General features: G+C 31.1%; 1 protein-coding gene across 8 annotated transcripts in view; it reads left to right on the forward strand.

Annotated features, from left to right (window-relative positions):
* LOC133192845 (prominin-1-like) overlaps positions 1-14,856 on the forward strand; it is a 57,732-nt gene extending 42,876 nt beyond the window's left edge. The window contains exons 15-28 of one of the 8 annotated variants that reach the window (XM_061328853.1): positions 393-477; positions 1,332-1,469; positions 1,651-1,752; positions 2,113-2,187; positions 2,299-2,352; positions 2,648-2,728; positions 4,289-4,357; positions 4,854-4,946; positions 6,038-6,168; positions 9,393-9,422; positions 9,975-9,995; positions 10,740-10,811; positions 12,947-12,973; positions 13,202-14,856. In XM_061328853.1, coding sequence (XP_061184837.1) covers positions 393-477; positions 1,332-1,469; positions 1,651-1,752; positions 2,113-2,187; positions 2,299-2,352; positions 2,648-2,728; positions 4,289-4,357; positions 4,854-4,946; positions 6,038-6,168; positions 9,393-9,422; positions 9,975-9,995; positions 10,740-10,811; positions 12,947-12,973; positions 13,202-13,271 — 1,048 coding nt within the window. In that variant the 3' untranslated portion in view covers positions 13,272-14,856. Of the gene's footprint in view, positions 1-392; positions 478-1,331; positions 1,470-1,650; positions 1,753-2,112; positions 2,188-2,298; positions 2,353-2,647; positions 2,729-4,288; positions 4,358-4,853; positions 4,947-6,037; positions 6,169-9,392; positions 9,423-9,953; positions 9,996-10,739; positions 10,812-12,111; positions 12,130-12,946; positions 12,974-13,201 lie in introns of those variants that run through there. The other 7 variants (XM_061328857.1, XM_061328864.1, XM_061328877.1 and 4 more) reach the window with 7 other exon arrangements.
* The last annotated feature ends 7,550 nt before the right edge of the window (positions 14,857-22,406 follow it).

Consider the following 22,406-nt stretch of genomic DNA (forward strand, 5'->3'; position numbering starts at 1 on the left):
TGTTGTTATAGTATTATTTAGTTAATCAAAACAATTAGAAACCAAACATCTCCTAAAGCAATGAACTAAGTCCTTAACCCCACCTGAAGAAAAAAGATTGAACCCCCCTCCACCCCACCCCCCACCCCCTTCCTGTCTACCTCAGACAAATTTTAACGGAGAGTTCTCACTGAAAAAATTAGTAAAATTTTCAGATAAATAGTAAATCTTCTCATTATGTTGGGATGTTGGATATTGGCCTGATTCTTCAACTATCTGATTGTCATTATTAAATCTGAGTGTCTTGTGTCAATATCTTACTCAGTGTTATTTGTTTATGATAACAGTTTGTGTCACAATTTCATAATAGCTTGTACAGCTAATAACAAAATGATAGTTCATTTTTTCCACAGAGATTGTCAAGCTGGTGGAGCAGCATACACAGCACTTAAACTGAATAATTTGTTTGATGTGACCACTCTAACTAACTTCACAAATGTAAGTTGTCAGTCACTTATAATTCACACCATAGGAATGCAGTTCACAGTAACCAGAATCTAAACAGTTGAAGTAAAACTCACTTGGTAATGTATCTGCACTGTGATTACCTAAGTATTTTTAAAGACTCATTATCATGATTATACAGTAAAATCCGTTTTTGTACGAACACGGATATAGGAAATTCATGGATACATAACAAATTTATTTGAAGGTCCCTGAGTCATTAATTTTAACAAATCCCTGAAAGATCCCTGAAAGATTTCATGGTTATGATAAACTCTGATATATAGCAAATATAGGAATATTTAGCAAATTGATTTTTTGTCACACAGGGGTAAAAAAAAAAATTAGGGAAGTTATATCTTATGCAGAATTTTTAAGGTTCCAATAATTAAAGATACTAAATTGATGTTAAATTTCGTATTTATTATTAAAATTTTACAAAACATGTATTTATTTGTATTGAGTACTGGTAGTATTTTACGTTGCTGCACTGTGATGGTAATTAACTTATAAGGTTCTAGTATTTAAACTCAATTTAAAATTGAAAAATATTATGTATTTAAGACTTCAATAAGCAAATAGGTCAGTCATAAGAAGGAAAACATGTATAGCATGGATTTGTTACATATAATACTTTTACAAATTCGTTATTTGGATATAACGAGTTATGGATAAAGCAATTTAAGCCCTAGGACTTTGCTGTAACCAAGTTTTATTATACATGTAATTTGATACTTCTAAGTGCCATAAATTTATTAATTCTTATAAAAGTTTTATTCGTTTCAAATTGAGTTTTAAATGTACAATCTTGTAAAGCTACCACTGTGTATTCTTCCTTTGATTGGCAGAATCTAAATATAGAATCAGAGGTGGACAAGATTAACATTGATCTAAGCACTGTACAGATCCTGACTCCCAGTCTTCTCAGTCAGCTGAACGAACTGAAGAATTCCATCAATGTCAACTTCACAAAGTTCAGGGAGGAGGTAAAGAAACTTACCCTCAGTGGGTCAAAAAATACAGAAATGAAAATGAATTAATGTACTTTTCAGTAGAAAATAAAACATGTTCTGTACTGTTCAATAGAAAATGCAGAATGTTCTGTAACTGTTACTTACAAAAATATCTAACTGATTATTTAAATTACTGATAACCCTTATGTTGCAGTTGAGCAAATCAGCTTCGTCCCAGAACTTATCCACCCTCGCAGACGAGTTAGAGCAATTTGCTGCATCCTGCCCTTCTGCTACCTGTGATGCAGCTAACAAAGTATGTACACAATGGTAGATAGGGTTTTGTTGACAGTAAATATGGAGGATCAGAATTAACATGGAAATATAAACTTAAGGAAAAATATTTTAAAATCTTTTCAAAACAGCAGGACCATTATTAGTGATATGGGGGCACAATAGTGGGATCAAAGGTTTACATGAGAATATTTATGAAGGAAAATGTTTAAAAAAATCCCAAAAGGTAGCCCATTGTTGACATGAATATACTTTGCACTTCATATTAGATTTATGAGTAGAAACTACATTTATGTTAATTAATCTGATCTATGAACAGATTGGATCTCAATGTCCTTTGTGTTTTTTTTTTTTTTTTTTTTTTTTTTTTTTTTTTTTACAGCTAGAACTCCAGAGTTTGGCCACCAGAACCAGATCTATAGAGAGCAATGAGTTGGCTAATCTGACAGCCAGCCTGGTAATTCTCTATTATATATTAGAAGCAATTAGAAATCCTCCCCTGAGATTAAATGAAATAGTACTGTATATGTAAACTAACATTACTAAATATTCTGATTTTTCTTTTTAGTCCCAGCTTCAGCTTGATTTAAACTCCTTGGAAACAACAGTCAATGGCACTGAGGTAAGTTCCACATCATTTTGTGTTTGATATTTCAAATTTATTGAAACTACTTTTGTTTTACTTTGCTTATAAAGTAGCCTCCCCCTCTCTCTCTCCCTCTCTTTCTCTCTCTCAGCTACCCGCCAATCAATGTATTTTTCATGTTTGTCGAACTTTGAGTTGTTCTATTGATTTTATAGACAGATATTGATTCCTCAGATGACTATGACTATTTAGGTGTCTGTGTAGATAGATGTTGTTCATGGAAGGGTATATCATTGTAGATACTTACATGTATATCTTTATATATTTGTAGACAGATGTTGATAATTGTATCAACAACTTTAACGAGTCGGAAACATTCATACAGACCAATGGATCTGCTGTTGTTAAAAATGTAAGTGTAAAGTCTAAAGAGACCTGTCATTTTTCATGAACATTTTCTTTTGAAAATTATGAAATCATATTTTGAGACACAAAAGTAACATTTTTGAATACTGTTATAGTTTTAAAGAAAATTACCTGTTTTCAAGAACCATGTTTCCTGTGAAATTAGTTTGTTAGTAAAGTGCAAAAGAGCTGTGTTTGGTTTATGCAAAAATTAGCCATTGTTTTTCACATGTCCAGTTTCAAATAAAAAGTAGAGCTTCATGCTGTGATTGTAACCTAAAACAACTCTTCTGATGGTTAGCATACTGCAGAATAGGTTTAGATTACAATGATCTTGGGTTTGACAGAAAACTGATGTATCTGAGTACACTCAACAAAGAATAGAGACATAATGCCACACAGGTTAATTAAAAAATGTATGATAGTCTTAAGAAAATGTTTACATGTAGAACATACTGTTGAATTTCAATATCTTCAACACCAATATCTCGAATACTAAGGATATGTCGACTTCTATTCCTCTATGTATATTAACCTTGAAATTTTGAATCCATCAGATATCTCAGGGGTTTTTTTCTTGGTCCCATTGAGTTCGAGATAAGGAGGTCTGGCTGTATTTTGTTATGTATGAAACATACCGTATAATCCCTATTAACCGCCCCTGCCCCTATAAGCTCCCCCCTAGGTCTTTTTCAATTGTTGGGAAATAAGGGCCCCCTATACAGTGATTAAAATCATCTAGAATCGTATTGAAAGTCTGCCATAATTTGAAGAAAATGAAAATTGGTTATTGGGTAGCTGGTACGTAAAGTATTCCTGAAAGTGAAAGATTTTTAGAACGACCTTAAATCATTATGTATTTCTGAAAGTGAAATTTACCTACAAAATTTGTTCTCCTGGTGTATTCTCTAATTTCTCAGTGGAAAAATGAATCATATAGCATAATTTCGATGGATTATCTTAACTTAAAGGAAAGTTAGACAATCTTTTAGTGGTTCTCAGAATTTATTTTTTTTCAAAAGATTTTTTTTAAGTTAAAATATGACATAAAAAATTATAACTAGAATATCAAAATAACCACCCCCTTTTCGCAATTTTCTAAGCGCCCGGGGCGGTTAAATAGGGATCATACGGTAAGTGGATTAGGTAGCAGGCATTGCTTATATATAATCTTTCTCCGTAAACATGATAAAGAACATATAAATGTTGAGCTCAATTTGAAATTCTGGAGAAAAAAAAGAAACCAGCTTGAGATATCAATATTGACCAACATTCATGAAATGGGAGTGATGGATTTAATGAATCATGATATCATAATGCATTATTTATACAGTGCACTAGCAAGAAAAAAAGTCCTTTTTAACATGTTTAACAGATATTTGTATCTAGTCACCATGAGTCTGGTGTTTTTCATTTTATCAAATCAAACGGCAGTTTTAATTTTTCAAAAGATACAGTGCTAAGGAAGACTTCTGATAAATCCAGCTGTTTTATAGATAGTGCTGATGAAAAAGAATCATGCTGTGACATTAAAGCTGTGCTTTAATCATTTGTTAATTTTGTACAGGAAGCCAAGAATTTTGCCTCCAGGATTCTCTCTGTGGTGACTTCATTTGTAGATGATGCCCTAGATGCAGTAAGAAAGCCTTAATTACACACACCTTGATAAATCATGCACACCTCAATAAATCATGCACTTGATGATAAACCATGCACCCATCAATAAATCATACACACCTTGATAAATCAGGCAGACCTCAATAAATCATGCACATGATGATAAACACCCATCAATAAATCATACACACCTTGATAAATCAGGCACACCTCAATGAATCATGCACATGATGATAAACCATGCACCCATCAATAAATCATGCACACCTTGATAAATCAGGCACACCTCAATGAAACATGCACATCTCAAGTAAATCATGGAAACATTGATAAATTTTGCTCACCTTGAGTAATCATACACACCCCAATAAATCATGCACTTCTCAGTAAATCATGCATGGAGAATTATGTAGAAAGATATATCCCAAAGTCTGCACATCTCAATTTTATGTCTGCATACTTTATGTTCATTATGTGTGTTTGTTTTAAACCAATTGTATTGGTATCATTTTTAGCTGAATAATGACATTGGAAAATGCACACCAATATGGAACCTTTACAATTCCTTGTTTGTGACATCACTGTGTAAATATACCATAGACACTCTGGTAAGTTAAAAAATTATGGTATTTATATTTAGAATATATTAACAGTGCATTTAAATTCTAAAAGAAATACAAAAAGTGAGGCCTGAATAACACAATACTGTCACACATTCCTTCATGGTTAGGTCATCACACTAGGTCTGTGGTAGCCATGGACTCACCTTATTGCCATATGTTTGGCATTTGTAATTGAGAGTCAAAGATCTTTCAAATAAGATCTGAAAAATGGGGCACAAGTTATACAATTAAGATTTTTGATACTTCTAAATACATGTAGGTTACATCCATACTGTAAGGTATAACTAGGCAGTTTTAATACATGGTGCGTAACCATTGTTATAGATCAAGACTGATATAAAGAAATGTGAAGATAACAAACTGTGATCGTGCTCAAGAGTCCATTTAAACTAGTAAGCAAGTTGTGAGCAGAGCAAACACAGACCTCTAAATACATCAGAAATGGGAGCAGGTGCCATGGATGAGTAAAAATCCCCTGTCCACTGGTCACACTCACTGTTTGCTCCTTGTTATGATTGGGAAAATCCAAAAAAAAAAAAAAATCCATAGAAAATTCAGTGTGAAAATAATGGCTTTACAATTTGTTTGAAAAACTTCAGTCAACATTCCACTTGTCAACAGATTGTGTTGGCAAACAAGGTCATTGTATTAAACATAGAATTTGCGAAATGTTGATATCTTTGTGTCATCAACTTATTTTGTCAATAGCCTGCCTTAATTGTTTTAAAAAAAATTCTTACATAAAACATGCTCTTGTGTAACAAATCAACTTGGAGACGTAAACACAGTCACTATACGCAGGTGATAATGGTATATTGCTACATAAATAAGGAAAGTTGACAACAGAAAAGTTGAATTCATCACATTTATCATAAAGTTTGTTGTCATAGTCTTACTCTTGTAAAATATCCAATGAAACAGATGTATCATATGTCAGACTTAAATGTGTAATCTATGAAACTTGGGTACTACCTAATCCACTGTCACTTTAGTATACTTCATAAATAGATTAGTTTATAGGTGCTTGTGTCTGATTATTTTTGTCTTATTAATGTACACTTGTCTTTTGTTTACAGAATGGTTTCTGGTTTGCCTTAGGATGGTGCATCTTTTTCTTTATACCTAGCATCATCTTCTCTACAAAGCTGGCCAAACATTACCGACGCATGACCCACCTAGATAGCAATTATGAGGATGACTTTGATAAGTAAGTTAAACATCTTAAACTTAATTTGTATATAGACATGTTGAGTTAGTATTTGTAGTGCTTGCAGACTTAATTAAATTGTATTTCAATATTTACTTGTGAAAATTGTCCCATCCTTCAGTTCATTCCTCCTCTGCTCTGTGAACAGAAAGGTATGATACTTATATCAAGATTTAGCAAGGTTATTAGTTACTGTAAGAGAATAACCCAAATGAAATATAAATGGACTAATTAACTTGCAGCTTTGTGGTTGAAGAATACATGCCTAGTAAATTGCATTACTGTAGATTCCTAAATATTTTCTAGGAATTAATTATCGCGTAATTTCACGAGAAGCACCACTCAAGAAGTAAAATTACTCGATTTTATTTTTATTGTGCTGAAATCCATGTAAAATCTCTTGATCAACTGTCCACTCGCGGATTATTGTTCTCGCGATTTGACGTTAAAGAGCCATTTTGCGATAATAAGTACTCGCAAAAAATAAGGAATCTACAGTATTGAAACGATGAATCAAAAAGTTACTTTAAAGAAAAAAGATAAATCATAAGAAATTTACCTCTTAATTGCTTATCAAAGATATTACAGTGCATACATATCCATGTAGATGTAGCTTGTTTACTTCCTTTGCATAGCATAAATTGAGTAAACTTGCACTATACTAACCAAGTATAAACCAAGTGTACTTACTCTGCACAATACAAAATGACTGTACTCGCTCAACATAGTACAGTATATTTACATAGCACATACTGCCTGTACTCTCTACATGGTACACACTGAGTACTCACTCAACAGTATACTCATACTTTAGTATATATTAAGTGTACTCACTCTACAGAGTATACAAGGGTTATCTGGTAAATTTGTGGACAAGGCGTCTTAGAATGAAAAATAATGTCAAAGTGTCTAAAGTAATGTCATGTTTCATCTTTGCTTAAAAAAAATTAGAAGGGCACACTAAAATTTGGGAATTTCACTGATGCACACACTTGAGTTCCCCTTCAGTTGCTCCATAAACAGACGAGGGACCAATCTTGCACAAACATGAGACCTTGTGAACATTTGCATGTGTAAGTTTGGCCAGTGCTCTCGATCATTACATTCCAGTACATAGGCAATCTTAATTGGATGGTCTGCATTGGTAGCGTCTTTTGCTCTACCAGTAGCTGTTTATCCATTTCTTTTGTTTCTCCCAAGGACTCAATGCGAAAGCTTCCATTTTAATAATAATAATAAAAAAAACTCCATTCACTTGTATACTAGAGATCTAGTGATATTTTTTTATCTTGTTATTGAAAATCTGTAATGGCATCATCACTAAATCTGTATGAAACTGAACTGCTCTCCCCTGCACCAAAACTTCATCAAATGTTACCGTTTTTGGTGAGATTTAATTATGTTTACCTCTTCCACATTTCAAATACTCAGGAACTTTGCTATTCAAGTAAAGAACTTGAAATTTTCCAAATGATGACATAATAGATAGAGACTTTAAAATATGATAATTTTCACCCTAACTTTCTCTATTTAATAATTTTATTTCAAAATAAGGCCATTCCAAGTTTTTTCTCTGTTTAGCATCCACCCATATTTCAAAAACCTACCTACCTATTCATAATGAAACACACATGCCATAAAATTAAACACAGACTTTATGATCATAAAAATGGCGTCATCCAAAGAATTTGATTTCATTAATCTATTTTTTTTCATATAAAGATCTATTCTTTAGCAAAATCAAGGTAATAAATGCTTAAAATATACCTAATATGACATATTGTAGACAAATTTTTAGAGAAATTGACAGAATTTAAAGATTTTGACCTGAATAATCAATTTCATGACTCCTGATTTTGTTAGCTCTACTGGTCAGAGACCAGAAGAGCTTATGCGATAGTAAGGTGTCCGTCGTCCGTCCATCTGTCTAGCTGTCCGTCTGTCTGTAAACAATTTTTCAAAACGCTACTCCTCATACAGTTTTGGTCTGATTTCAATATAACTTGGCACACAAGTAGACTACACTAATTTACATAATTTAGTGCATCAGTTTTTGATTTCGATGAACGGTGTTGCCATGGTTACTAAAAATAGAAATTACTGTGAAATTTCTTTAAAACGCTACTCCTCCTACAGTTTTGGTTTGATTTCAATATAACTTGGCACACAAGTAGACTACATTAAGATACATAATTCTATTTATTGCTGCATGTTGCAAAGTTTCAAATCCGAGTGCTACTTTTCCTTTACGTACCAGTAGAGCTACAGTCTCATCAGAGACTTCTGGTTTGTTTTTTTCTGACATGGGGTGTCAAAAACCAAGGCACACGCAGACTCTAAACATAGAAAAAAAACTTGGAATGGCCTAATACTCATGTATTCTCTGATGAAACCTTGATATTATGGCGTTGTGCCTTACGACCATATTCTATGTGCATACAAGTATTATTAAATCCTTATTTTGTCTACATTTTATTAGAAAAATTAAGAAGTACTCTTTTTTTTCATAATAAACATAATTTAAAACAGTCCTAATATACACATTACACTTTGAAAGTGAAAAAAAAAAAACAGTTCTAGCATATTTCATTGAATTTTGCAAATTAATTCATATCTGATTTATTTTTTTCAAATTTTCTTACTGAGAACCTTTTTGTCTCAGCTTAGAGTGATGATCATATGTGAGATGGCTCTTTCAGCTTAGTGCACACATATTTCAATAAAACGGATCCACGATTTTACCAAACAATCTCTTATGGTATACTTACACAACCTGCATATTGAGTATGCTCACTCAACATAGTACAGACTACAGATTTCATATACCAAATAGTACATATTGAGTGTTCTTAAACTACATATTACAAAGTATACTCATATACACACAATGTAGTGCATACCAAGTGTACTCAATCTACAAAGTACATACTGATTGTAATCACCCTATAAATTAAAGTAATAGCTGTGTACTTAACTTTATAATGCAAACTGAGTATACTCACTTTACATAGCAAATTATATAGTACATACTGAGTATACTCACTTTACATAGCAAATTATATAGTACATACTGAGTATACTCACTTTACGTAGTAAAACTACATTATTGTACATGCTGATTGTGCTTACTGTAGATACTAAGTGTACTTGCACTAGTAGCACATACTGTGTATTTTATGTATGTATTTTAGATTAGCTAAAGCTTTACTGCTTTTTTGTTATAGAAATGGACTACAGCTACCAGAAGTTAGCAGGTATGGCATTTTGGAGGTTTTTGTGTACAGATTTTTATCTTTAGTCAAATTTCTCCTAAATATAGCATAGGACTCTTCTATAAAAATTTTTAAGACACATAATGTAAATTATATTTATTGAAATGTGTTTATATAATTGTATGCATGATTTACATTGTTATTTCTGTGTCCTTTTGTATTTATGGAATGACCACAACTGTTACAGCATGTAATGTTGACATGGCTATACCTATATGTGATGATATTGATTAATTATCTGGTTAAGGCTGCTCCTACAGGATGTGGTAATTAAAATGGTTACGGTCCCCTGGCTCTCACCAAACAAAATAATTGGTCGTAAACTCAAGCTAGAAGAACTGGCTTTATTATAGGTATCTAGTCATGTAAGCAAATCATCATAACCCCATTACATCCCCTCTGTAGGACATAGCTTCACAAGTACAAAGCCTTCACCAAACCAGAATATTTTAGACCAAGATTCTCAATGATGTAATAAACTCAGTAAATCCTTATTTCAATCTTTATCATTAGGAGTTGACTTTCTGTTTTCAGCCGTAGACCAGTATGTATAGGGTTGGTTATTAATCTTTGAAATTAAAAATTCATTGTTGATTTTATTTCAATAATTATTATAGTTTACATCTTTATGATGAGTTTGTTTTTGTTGTTAATTTGTTATCACTTAAAAATATTTATGAGGAAGAATGTAGTTCATTATGATAAATTCATAGTTTATATATTCATTAAATAAACTAATAATCCTGATACATTTATTCCCTCAATATTTCATGTGGGGTAGAAAAAAAAACATAATTTCATTTAGCACAATTAAATTTTACATTGGCCAACATCAAGAATGTAGGATGAGGACAGGTTATTTTATTATTGTTTGATATTTTTCTCCCACTCATTTCTTATTTATAGAACCATAACTACATACCTCAAAAGACAGCAATATTTAAAGCAATTCTTGACACATGCCAAACAGAGAAGACCAAGGTTTGATAAACACTCTGCAAAATGCCCCCCCCCTCCCCCTTTTCCATTGGTTGTTGTTTGGTGAAGTACTGTCCCCTAGCAACAAAATATCATTCAAATACCTTGGCTTTAAATATGTGAAGACTCTAATCTCCAATGGTCAGTACTGTGTAGTAGTAAATTAAATGCACAAATTTGATGTTGTGAAGTTAATGCATGTTTGTTCTAAGTACTTTTATAAAGGATAGTGGATAGAGAATGTACTTGTGTCTTTGTGACTAAAGAGAGACAGCTTATATCTTGTATCAAAGATATGAATGAAAATCCTCAATTTTGTAGTGATAGCTTGAAAAAGAAAAAGAAGTCTTTTGGGCACAAGCAGCACAAAAGAGTGCACCCAGAACCTAAGGGGTAAAAAAAAGTTTGTGAAAATTGATGTTGAGTTGTGTGTTAATCTGGTGTTTGGCATTTAAAATTAGAATTCAGAATATGGTTTTCTTATCAACTTGATTTTATAAATGCTTATTGGTCCCTTATAAAACATTATTAATACTTAAAGTGACTGGGCTCTTAAGCAGATGACAAGTACATAAACATATTAAAATGCTTGAATTTTGATACTAGCTTTTTTTAAGTTTAGAATTTTGATACTAGCTTTTTTTAAAGTTTATATCCTCAATCAAGAAGTAAACTATACTTGACTTACCTGGTACTCTGTTTTAATCAGTATCTACCTGTTAAAGTATATACACAGGTCTATTTACAAATAGCCTGAAAAACAGGCACTTAAAAATGCCTAAGAATATTTATTTCGCTCAGATCAAGAGATAGATAAACCAAATGCATTGTAGAAATTGAGCTGCAATTGATGTACATGGCGGACTAGCAGGCTGAAATTGAATGGCTGGAAGGGGGGATGTTTTAAAGTTATGTGTTACTTTCTAAGGATTAAAGATAACATTCAAAAATGAATACAGTAAGGTAAAAAATTTATTTACAAACATCAGATATTGATTTAAACATTAGATGCACCATAGTCCCATTGACTTTCATGGCCTTCTAAATCACTGAGCAGGATTACTTGTATCATCAACTTATTTGTCAGTAGTCAGCCCTGTTTTACAAATTGTTCATATATAGAACATGCTCTTTCTTACTGAATCAACTGGGAGACATAAAACCCATATGCAGGTGATAAACATTATGTTATATTGCTACATAGATAATGGGAGTTGATGGTTGACGATAGAAAAGTTGAAGTCATTAGATTTATTATAATGTTATGTTGTTAGTTTGCCATCAGTGTCTTTCTCTAGTAAAATATCCAAATATGAAACAGATGTCGGACTATGTGATGTCTTTTAATTGGAGTTCAATGGGATATGTCAAAATCAGTCAGCGTGATTAATCAGCGTAACATAAAAGTTTTATATTGCATGCAACTTAATAGCAAATACTGCCTTTGTTAGCAAAAAAGAATCATTGCATTGTACATTTTACATTTGTCTAGGGTAAAAGATGTCACATACCACATATACGTTTAAGTGGGATTTGTTTTATCATCTTAAGGTGTCTAAGTCTTGATCACATTGATGAGAATTTTCAGCCACTTTAAAAATATCCATGGCAAATGAGTATAAAAGATGAATAAAATATTCTTGATTTCAGCAATATTTATGTAGATAAATGAAATGATGCTGATTCACTTTAGGTTGTAGAATAATATGTGGTCAGTAAATCTTTTTTTGTTTGCTAATATCTATTTTACTTAACTTTATTCATGATGTCTCTTTACTATCTACCTTTTGCAAAACTCAGCATTTTGGTAAACATCAAGCAGTTGAGTGTAAAGTGGAATAATTTGAAAAGCAAAATACCATAGCTGGAATAAATAAGAAAGCTTAAGTAAACTGACAGGTGGTTAAAGTATGCTTAAAATCTGCTAAGAGTTTCCATGTTGTTAAGAGTGTATCTATTGTGATTTAGGTACACCAATGATTAAAATACATGTATATATAGTAATTAACTTACATGCATTGTATGTATAAAGTGATTTCTGTAAGGAGTTTGATAATTTTGCTTTTTATCGCAAGTTTGCCTGGTTTCATTTGTTTTAACAAAGATATCATGATTTGCAGCTGCTAATAACTGTACTTTAATATTGATGCAAGTCTCTGGAATCAATATGTATGTCATGCTTAAAAAAGGAAGAACAAGTCTTGAGTCATCAACTTCAGTTATGATTTGGTTCTATATTCAACACTATCACCTTTATTAGCTGTTAATTATTGCTTTCAACTGATCAATTTTCTACTTTAAATTTAATTTTTAAAAATCTTTGGAACCCAAGTCTTGTTATTCAGACTATAAGTATGATTTGTGATACATGTACACATTAAATTCTTTAGTGATTTTTCTTGACTTTATTATTAGATGAGATTAATTATTTTGTAAGTCTAGATTATTGCTCATTATTTGAGTGTTGACTATGTATGATTATTTCCACTATCAGTTTATTACTAATTATTTAAATTTAATTTTTACAGGGCAGGTTCTAAATCATATTTTGGATCGTAAGTACTATTTTATGAATAGAAAGGAAATACAAATTTTAAAGTTTCTCTGGTTTTGATATTTATGAAAATATTATCTGGACTCCACATTAGTAAAATAAGTATTTTGCCTCAATATCAAACTATTTACAGATTAATGATGATTGTATGATTAAATTTTTATAAGGATGAGTATTAGTCTTGATTCTTTTTTTAATTACTGATTTCTTGTAACATTTTGTTTTTCAGAAACAAAGTTGGACACCATGACCCGTCTTCATCCTTGTCCAATCCACCACCCTATAACTCTGACTGGTGAACTGACAATCAAAATCTTACCGCAGTGAATGTGTCCTCAACATCAAAAGTTTTCTTCTAATTGATTGAGTTTTGTTTTTATTTTTCCCAATACCTGTTTTTGTTTTATTAATGTTTATTTCAAACTTCAGTTCTTTGCTTGATAGACTGTACCACTTCTAATAAAAAAATTGAAGGGTGAATGTAGAATTGAAGGTTATCCATCCTGTAAAGTGAAGGCAGAACTTGATTTTATCCCAGATTAAATCTCATTATAAAGTTTTTAGGCATTGTTTGATTATAAAAATGTTTTGTGTGTGTGTTTTGCTTTAATTTAATTGTTAATTATTCATGCTCAGTTGGTGTTGACAGACTGTGATATTAACATTAACTTTCTTCTTCTTAACTTTCTAGGCAGGCTAAAAATGAAGAGACAATGAAACTCAGCATTTCAAATATGTTATCTTTCTTAAACACCCTTTATATTAGCTTTCATCCAAATAGGTCACATAAACAATTAACTTTGTACTATACATCCACACAGTAAGCCGGCTAGGTAATCACAGTTCTTATCATTGTAGGATTTTCTTTTTAATTTTATTTTGAAGTGTGAGTGATACAGGACATCCGAGTTTAGTAAAGTAGGTCAACACTTTCATATTTTGATTGGTTTTGAATAACTTTTTATTTACTTTGGTGTTAACAAGGATATTTTCTGATCTTTTTATCAGTTTGTGTATGATGTGTCTTGTTTGTTAGATTTGACCTCCTGTCTTATTTTTTTTATTAATTTCACGATATATCCGTCCTGTCATAAGCATTCCATACAAATTATATTTTGTATTCTCTGTACAATTGAATTATTCTCTGTACATTTTAATTATTTTCTGTACAATTTAATTTTTTTTATGATTGATGTGAAATTGTTAATATAAAAATGAATGATTGTACCGCATGTTACATGACAGTGCTTTTAAATTGTTGAGCCTCTATCTCAGATACTAAAACACAGGTACAGGGAGTACGCTTATAATGAATTCATGTCTACAGCAAAGTGATTTACTTTCCCCGTAGTTATTATGAACTTGTTGGATATAACAATATACATTTACATGGGTGTAACAAAATTCTTCCTCTTTGGCACTTTGCTATAGACTTGTCTAACTGTAAACATTTTGTTTATCTACACAATCTTTGGACCGTGTTAGCAGTGGACCTCTTTAGATAGGTATCACCTAATAGCTAAGTTGATGGATACTGGTATTATTTGTTATCATTATAACAATAATTGACAAGACCTAAGAGAATGATAACATTTCTTTTCATGTAGGACATATTTTTCTTTATTGAATTCCAGCAAGGTATTTAACTCTCGTCTAGAACAAGAATTGATTGTATTAGTAAGGCTCCAGTGCAGTTATTTTGAAAATCATATATTAAGCATAATAATGACATGGTTTGTAACATTATGCATAATGTAATTTTGTATTTTTTTTTTAACATTACTTAGAACATTTTAATATTGAGTAAATTTTTTTTTAATATTCCAAATGCTCCTATTTAAATTTGAATAGATAATTGTTCTTAAATTGTAAATTACTTCTTAATGTGATGTTAATTTTAAACTGCTTTCTTTAAAATAATTTGCAATAAATCTGTTGATGTTATGTTCTGTTATCATTGACAAACAACAGAATGTTTCAATCTGACAGGAAATGCTGTTACTGTGAAATAGAGCTTAACAATAACCATTATTAACATAAAATTCATGTATAATGATCTTTTAATGCAGATTGGATTCATATCCAAAGAGTTGTATCATAAAGGTGCCCTGGTATTTACTAGTGACAATTAATTCTTAACAACAATTACCGTACATGAATAATAATGACATGCACAAGTTATATTTGAAATAACTGAGTACACTGAGGGAAAATTCCTAAATTAAAATTCAGGAATACACAAAGATACGTTTTGATACAGTTGACAAATACAACTGGACACAAGTTATTGTGGTTCTTTTTAATGTTTTTTTTTTTTTTTTTATCAGTTTGTCTTAAAAACAGCTAATGTTTGGTACCTTTTGAAAGGTTTTTAAGGAGTATTCTTGCAAAAAAAGTTTAGAGCAGTTTAGCCAGAGGATTTATTGTATACATGTAATCAGCTTGAAATTATATTGGCAGATTTCTTTCATAACATACATAGTTAATTTTTTTTATACCCCTTGCAAATGAAGTTGGGGGGGGGTATATTGGAATCAGCTTGTCCGTCTGTCTGAAGACGAGATTTTGTCCGGACCATTTCTTGGAAACTGTTGCAAGCATTTGTCTGAAAATTTGTACACTTATTTGCCATATGAAGGTGTGCACCTGGTATTTTCATCATGATTGGATAATTTTCTTGCATTTTACAGGTGTTTTTTTTTTTTCATTTTTATTATGTGGTTTTGTCCGGATCTGTTCCCAGAGACTATTGCATAGATTTGTATGAAAATTTGTACACTTATTATTTACTATATGAAGATGAGCACCTGGTATTTTCAACATTACTTGATAATTTTTCAGTTGTTTTTTTTTTTTTTTTTCATTTTTATTGACTTAGTCATTTCGGGTTCATGTCTAAGGTTTGAGACATAGAATCTAGAACATCTGTACAAAAATGTGAACTACAGCTTAAAACAACTCATTAGAACTAAAAAAAAAAATCACAAAGTATTAAAAACAGTTTTTACATTACACAGCAGATTGTGTAAATCCATTTGTCCCTTGGGAGTAATGAGTGGACATGCATCCAGTTAAAGACTAATTAATGAGTTCAGTGTGGGAAGCTGTTAGGGCATCTCTGATCAAGCAGGTCTTATCTTTATCTCCTGGGAATTGGGCAGAAAGAAATAAAGATGTCTGTTGTCTTTTAATTGTAATTTATATCTGTCAAAATACATAGTTACTGGAACCATCCTTTTATTTTTAAAATGAGTTTGATATAAAGGTATTAAGATCAATTTGATTCTGTATAATTAATTATGATAATTTTTTTTGTCAACAATCAATTTGCAGTGTCATATGTCTCACAAAGATGACAGTTGCAACTATTTTTTCAATGTAATAAAAAACACTGTAATTATTAGTATTGATGTTTTATAAGGCTGCACCTTAGTTTCATTCATTAAAAAAATATGAGTAATTAAATTTTCACTCTAAATGTTTAAGCAAATTGTGAACACCTCTCACATCTAGAAAACATTAGTGATTTGGTACCTTCTCTGAAAAACCCAGCGGGGGGTATTTGTCCCTTTTGGACAGTTCTAGTTCTAACAATCAAAATTTAAAAAGAAATGAAATAAATATGAAGAATAATATGGTGTAATTGTGGACTACCCCAACAGCTCTGAACTGTACAACTGTAAACTTTACGGTGTTTAACTATGTTTAATGGCAAAATGTAAACCATAAATTATCTGATTAAAATAAAGTGTAACAATCTAAGGGAGTAAGATTACCCATTTAAACTATAATTAACAAATCGTATAGCATAGAAAATATAGTTAACATTAAAAAAATATGGTTATCAATAAGATTTATTTTAAATATTTTTAATATTCCTAACAATCAAAATGAATTTGAATTACCATATACCTTATACTGGATTCCAAAACTTCAGGAGTACTGTAAAATATATTCAAGAAGTGGTGTAAATCAGTTATAGATACTTTAAAAAAAAAACTGCAAGAAAATTTGAAATCACAAAATTTTACCAAAATCAGTAATATCAAAATGTACGACTTTTCAACATTAGATAAAACCATTCCTCACGATAAATTAAAGTCCAGTCTTTCTGACATCATAGAAAACATCCTGATTGTCCACACAAGTACTCTGAAGTTGATATTAAAAAGATGATTGCGTTTCTGATTGACAATATCTATATAGTTTTTGGAGATCAGGTCTTCCAACAATCTGTCGGTATTCCCATGGGTACCAGTTGCGCCCCCTTATTTTTGTATTCATATGAAGCAGAATTTATTCAAAAGCTTCTACATGAGAAGAAGAGAACACTTGCTGTGGCCGTCAACATTGACATTTAGATATATCGACGATGTATTAACAATAGTTACTTTCATTCATATGTCGACTCGCTATCTCCCAGAGAGATACCAAAGAGTCTGACACATCTCTTTCATATTTGGATATTTTACTAGGAATAGACGTTAATGGGGTAACCTAACACTAAAACTTTATGATAAATGTGATGACTTCAGCTTTTCTATCGTCAACTTCCCTTAAGAAGCAAATTATACCCTTTTCACCTGCATATGGGGATTATGTCTCCCAGTTGATTCGATACGCAAGAGCATGCTCTACGTACGATCAATTTTTAAAACGAGGCAAGCTATTGACAAACAAATTGAAACAAGAATATCTACAGTCTCGTTTAAACTAAAGTCATCATTCCGCAAGTTCTATGGTCGATACAATGACCTTGTCAGCAAATACAGTCTATCATTAAGTCGAATGCTGACTGACGACTTTCATACTAATTGTTAGGCCATTATTTACACATTGAATTGTCTATGGATTTTCCGTTTTCCCGATCATGACAAGGAGCACACGGCGGGTGTGACCTGTTGGCAGAGGATGCTTGCTTCTTCATGGCACCCGATCCCACCTCTGATGTTTTTAGAGGTCCGTGTTTGCTCTGCTCCTAATTTATATTTTTTTATGGACTTTTGAGTTTGATTACTATTTGCTTTCTTCATATTTGATATAATGTTTTCACGAATTAACATGAAGCATTGGTAACAACCATCAGGTCATCATTAAAAGTATATTTGTTTCCCCTAACCCGACCCTATTTTTTTTTCTGACGGCAGTTTTGAAAATACATTCTTAAAAATTGAATAATATCTTTATAAATAAGAAAGAACAAAAGAAACCGATTTTTAAACCGAATATCATACAAATGAAATTTAAAAGCAACATGTATGGTAAATTAATTGGGTGAATTAAAAAAAAATGACCAAACGCATATTTGTCAACCCACACTAAAAATACAGGCAATGAAAATAGATTTCTATGTCTCAGCATATGTCTTTAGATAGTGTCTAAATACCTGCCAAATATCTCGTTGATATCTCAATTAACAAAAAAGTTATGCCCAAAAATGATGCTAAAATTGTCAGGAGTGCAACACCTTTTTGTGACATTTTGAAATTTCAATATTTTTTGGAGATCTGTGAAATAAAAAACAATGCTTCATGTTGAAAATAAAGACTTTCCTGATAATATTCAAAGTATTGAGCTTTACATGTGGACTGTCATAACTTTTGTTTAATCAAGTTGTGGTCATGGCTGATGTTTAAAAAAATGTTATACCATGTCAGGAGTGCAACAGAAAAAATGTAGTGTTGCCAAAAAAACATCAATTGTAAAATTCTGATAGAAAATTAAGACAAAAAAGAATTTTGGAAGTGTAAAATAATAACTGATATACATTTTAAAACATAAAAATATTATATAAATCACAAGCAGCATTAATGAGAGTCAAGTATAGGTGCATACCCAAAAATGTCAGGAGTGCAACATTTGATGTTTTGCTCCCAAGCATGAAAAAACTATTATCATTATATGATTTTCTGATTTTTATTTTGGAAAATAAAGACACAAAGAACATTTTTACCAAATAGATTTATCAATTACAGGATCTGTCTGTGCTTCAGATCCATATTTCTATGGTCAGGAGTGCAACACATTTTTTTAAAGATTCAAGTTGTGTGTCAAAAAGACTTCTATTCATGCTTAGAGGTATTCATTAATTAATAATGATCTTTTTGTATAATTTAATGCTAAATTATTGATAGTTTTATTATTAAAATTCTTTCTTTTTCAATTTTATCAATTCAGATGTGTTTTTATCTTTTTTGTGACTTTTTTAATGAACGTTAAAAATAAACACACTAAAACATTGTCATTAAATTCAAGTAATTCCTCCTCAACTTCACTGAAACAACAGAACAAGTTCTTATGTAATTTTCACTTCACAATTCTACTTTAAAGGCCCCAATGCTTTTGGTCAGGAGTGCAACAAATATGTTAGAATTATAAATCATCCACTAAGAATAAAAATAAAGAAAAAATGAGTAGAATTTTTCTGGTCGGTTACTGTGTTTGTCCTCTAAAGGAAAATATGCTTTAAAATATATTTTATCTTCTAAATATACATTTAAGCTAGTTTTTTGGCATAAAATAGGGTATAATTCCAGATAAAATGCGAATTTTAAATACTTTCATCTGTTTTAATTATGAAGTATCGGACTATAAGTATTGCACAATTTCATTACCACTTGATGTTGCCAACACTTTATGAATTTTTGTGTTCAATGGTTTTAATTTTAAACTTTACTGCAGTCAGGAGTGCAACAAAACTGCTTCATAATTACCGATGTTTTTTAACTACCTTTACGAAAAAATAAGTTGAAAAAAAATGCTTGATACTATTTGATGTTCAAAACACTACGTCTGTCAACAAATTACAGAAATTTTATAGTCAATTCAGGGAATAGTTTTCATCATTTCACATATATTTTAAATAAAATTTATATATATTACACTTTGCAAATAATCATGTTTTAAGGTCTTCAAAATATGAAAAACCTGCTGTAAACGATGAAAAATATCAACACGACAAATTGATTTACAAAGTAAGAATGGGTTATTGTGTGTTATAATTTTTAAAACAATGTTAAATAAAATACATATCAGATGTCAGGAGTGCAACACAATAATGTAACATAGGGTCACTTCAAAATCTAGTATTTTTTGTGAGAGAACTCGTATATAACAATTCTTTTTTGGCTTAGATTTAAAGAATTGACTTAAACGGACAAAAAAGTGAATTTTGGGGAATTTTATTGCTTCATATTTTTTTCATATTAAAACTTTTCAAACCAGAATTGAAAAAATAATGTAAAATAACAATCAAAAAGCCAATTTTTTGTCACATGTACAAGAGAAGATACTCATTCAAGGTCTAGGTTTAATCATTTATACCCCTTTTACCATTTTGAAGCATAAAAAACTACAATTTCTTGTGATTATGTATTTTAGAAAGTCTTTTAAGGTGTAATGATATTTTCTTTTTCAAAAGAAATTTTACTAATAAAAATTCTGAAACTTTTTAATCCCATTGTCTATTCTATTGCTACTTCAGAATTTTAAACTAGAATGCATTTGCAATATGATGATATAAGTGAAAAATATGTTATAAGTACTTGAATTTTGCCCAAAAAATTCAGTTTGGTGGTCATTTTTTTTTAATTCACCCAATTCACAAATATTATTCATTTGAACTTGTGAAATATCTCAGGACAGCGTAATTGAAATCGAATTTTTTACAAATAGACAAGATTCGCAAATACTCAACCATCGGCCATCCGAGTGTTTTTTCCAAACCTACTATCATCTTCGAGTGCTTACACAGACAAAATGTCAAGGGCCTCACGTGGCGCAGTAATTCTAGTGTTTGTTTTTTTTTTTTTTTTTTTTTTTTTTTTTGAGTCTTGACGTAATTCAGGAGCTTATTGTAAGTCACAGGTCCCAATGTGGGAAGTGGAGACTGGACAGAGAAATGAGACCGTAAAAAAGTAGGTCCATGCAGTGTCGCAGTATACATGTAGATGTTGGCAAGATAAAAAATTTCTTACTGATGCTTTATAATCAATGGCCATAAGTGCCGAGAAAAAGTCTAAATTAGGAGCCCTCCACCAGGCAGGTGTTCAAATGTTGTTGACCCAACAATTTAAAAGGTATTTTAAATCAAAGATACAACCTATTTTCAAGATCCTAACTAAAGAAAAATACACTGAACTTCTCAGAAAGCCGTACCATAAGCCAATTTTAAAAATTTCAACACTATTTGAAAAGAGTGTACCTGTATAAACAATATTTAATTCAACCAAACCATATCTAAAATGATTAAAGTTTCGTATATCTAATTTTATAGTCACGAAGTTTACCCCATAAATAAAAGGACGGAAGAAACATCTGAATTATATTTATCAAGGTGAAATAATTACACAAAGACATATTTGCAAATCCTATGGTCCTACATAGTGAAAAATAGAATCATACATGAAGTGTTTATTAGATCGAAACGAATGAAATGCAGTGAAATTTATTGATATGCATACACAATGTGGGCCCCTCATCTGCTCGTGAGGCAGGTTTTGCCATGCTTACTACGTACGTTAATTTTAGATATTTGTAAATACTAGTACCATCTTAACACTACTTAGGCATAGTATATTTAGTATTCATGAAATGTTTCAAGAGTGTAGGATTCTAATAAGTTAAATATATATAGAGAGAGAGTAAGATTGATACATCGCCGTTGTTTTATAACACGAACTAACCCTATGTGGTCACATGTGGGTGCCAAATGAGAGTAAAGCAAAAGCCGCCGTTCTGATAAAAAACGGATTCTGATGAAATTGTATTTTACAAAGTTGATAAACAATTGAATAATCTTATGTAAAAAAAACTTTTCAGTCGGCACGATTTAGGTGGGTCGGTCGCGTTGGGGGAAACAAAGGTTTTTTTTTTTTTTTTTTTGGCCTCAAGGATAGTTTTGCATGTGAAAACAAATGTGAGTATTATAACTACAGTAATTAGCATGTATGTATTAACTATAAGTTTATTTACGCTTTGTTCCTATAGCTTACTATTGAATAATCTGGTAAATCGATGTAAAACTGTGTTTTGCTCATTTATGTGGTTTTGTAGTAGCTTTTTAAATTTTTAATTGCCATTTATGTATCCATGCATAAAGGTGCCTAACGGAAGGGATATTACACAGATTACTATGTTGTTACCAAGAGCACTGTATTAAAGCTGGACAACTGCTAAGAAAAATTCTGCAATCGGGAATTCATGATTTGACATATTTTGATGCACTCTTGCCAATGTTTTAACATACTCTTCTGTTTAGGATATTCAAAATCAAGCTACTTACATGTATATGCAACCTTTGCATGAGACTCTGTGTCCATCAAATAAAATTCCGCCCAAATTATTGGCATACCTTTGAGCAAACAAAACGCCAATTTTATACCCGTTTAAGAACATATGCAACATTGTTTTGAACTTTATTTTCTTATTCTCTG

Source organism: Saccostrea echinata, unplaced genomic scaffold (assembly GCF_033153115.1).
Source record: "Saccostrea echinata isolate AGI-Se365-2 ecotype Australia unplaced genomic scaffold, CSIRO_AGI_Sech_v1 ptg000001l, whole genome shotgun sequence".
Classification (NCBI taxonomy): domain Eukaryota; kingdom Metazoa; phylum Mollusca; class Bivalvia; order Ostreida; family Ostreidae; genus Saccostrea; species Saccostrea echinata.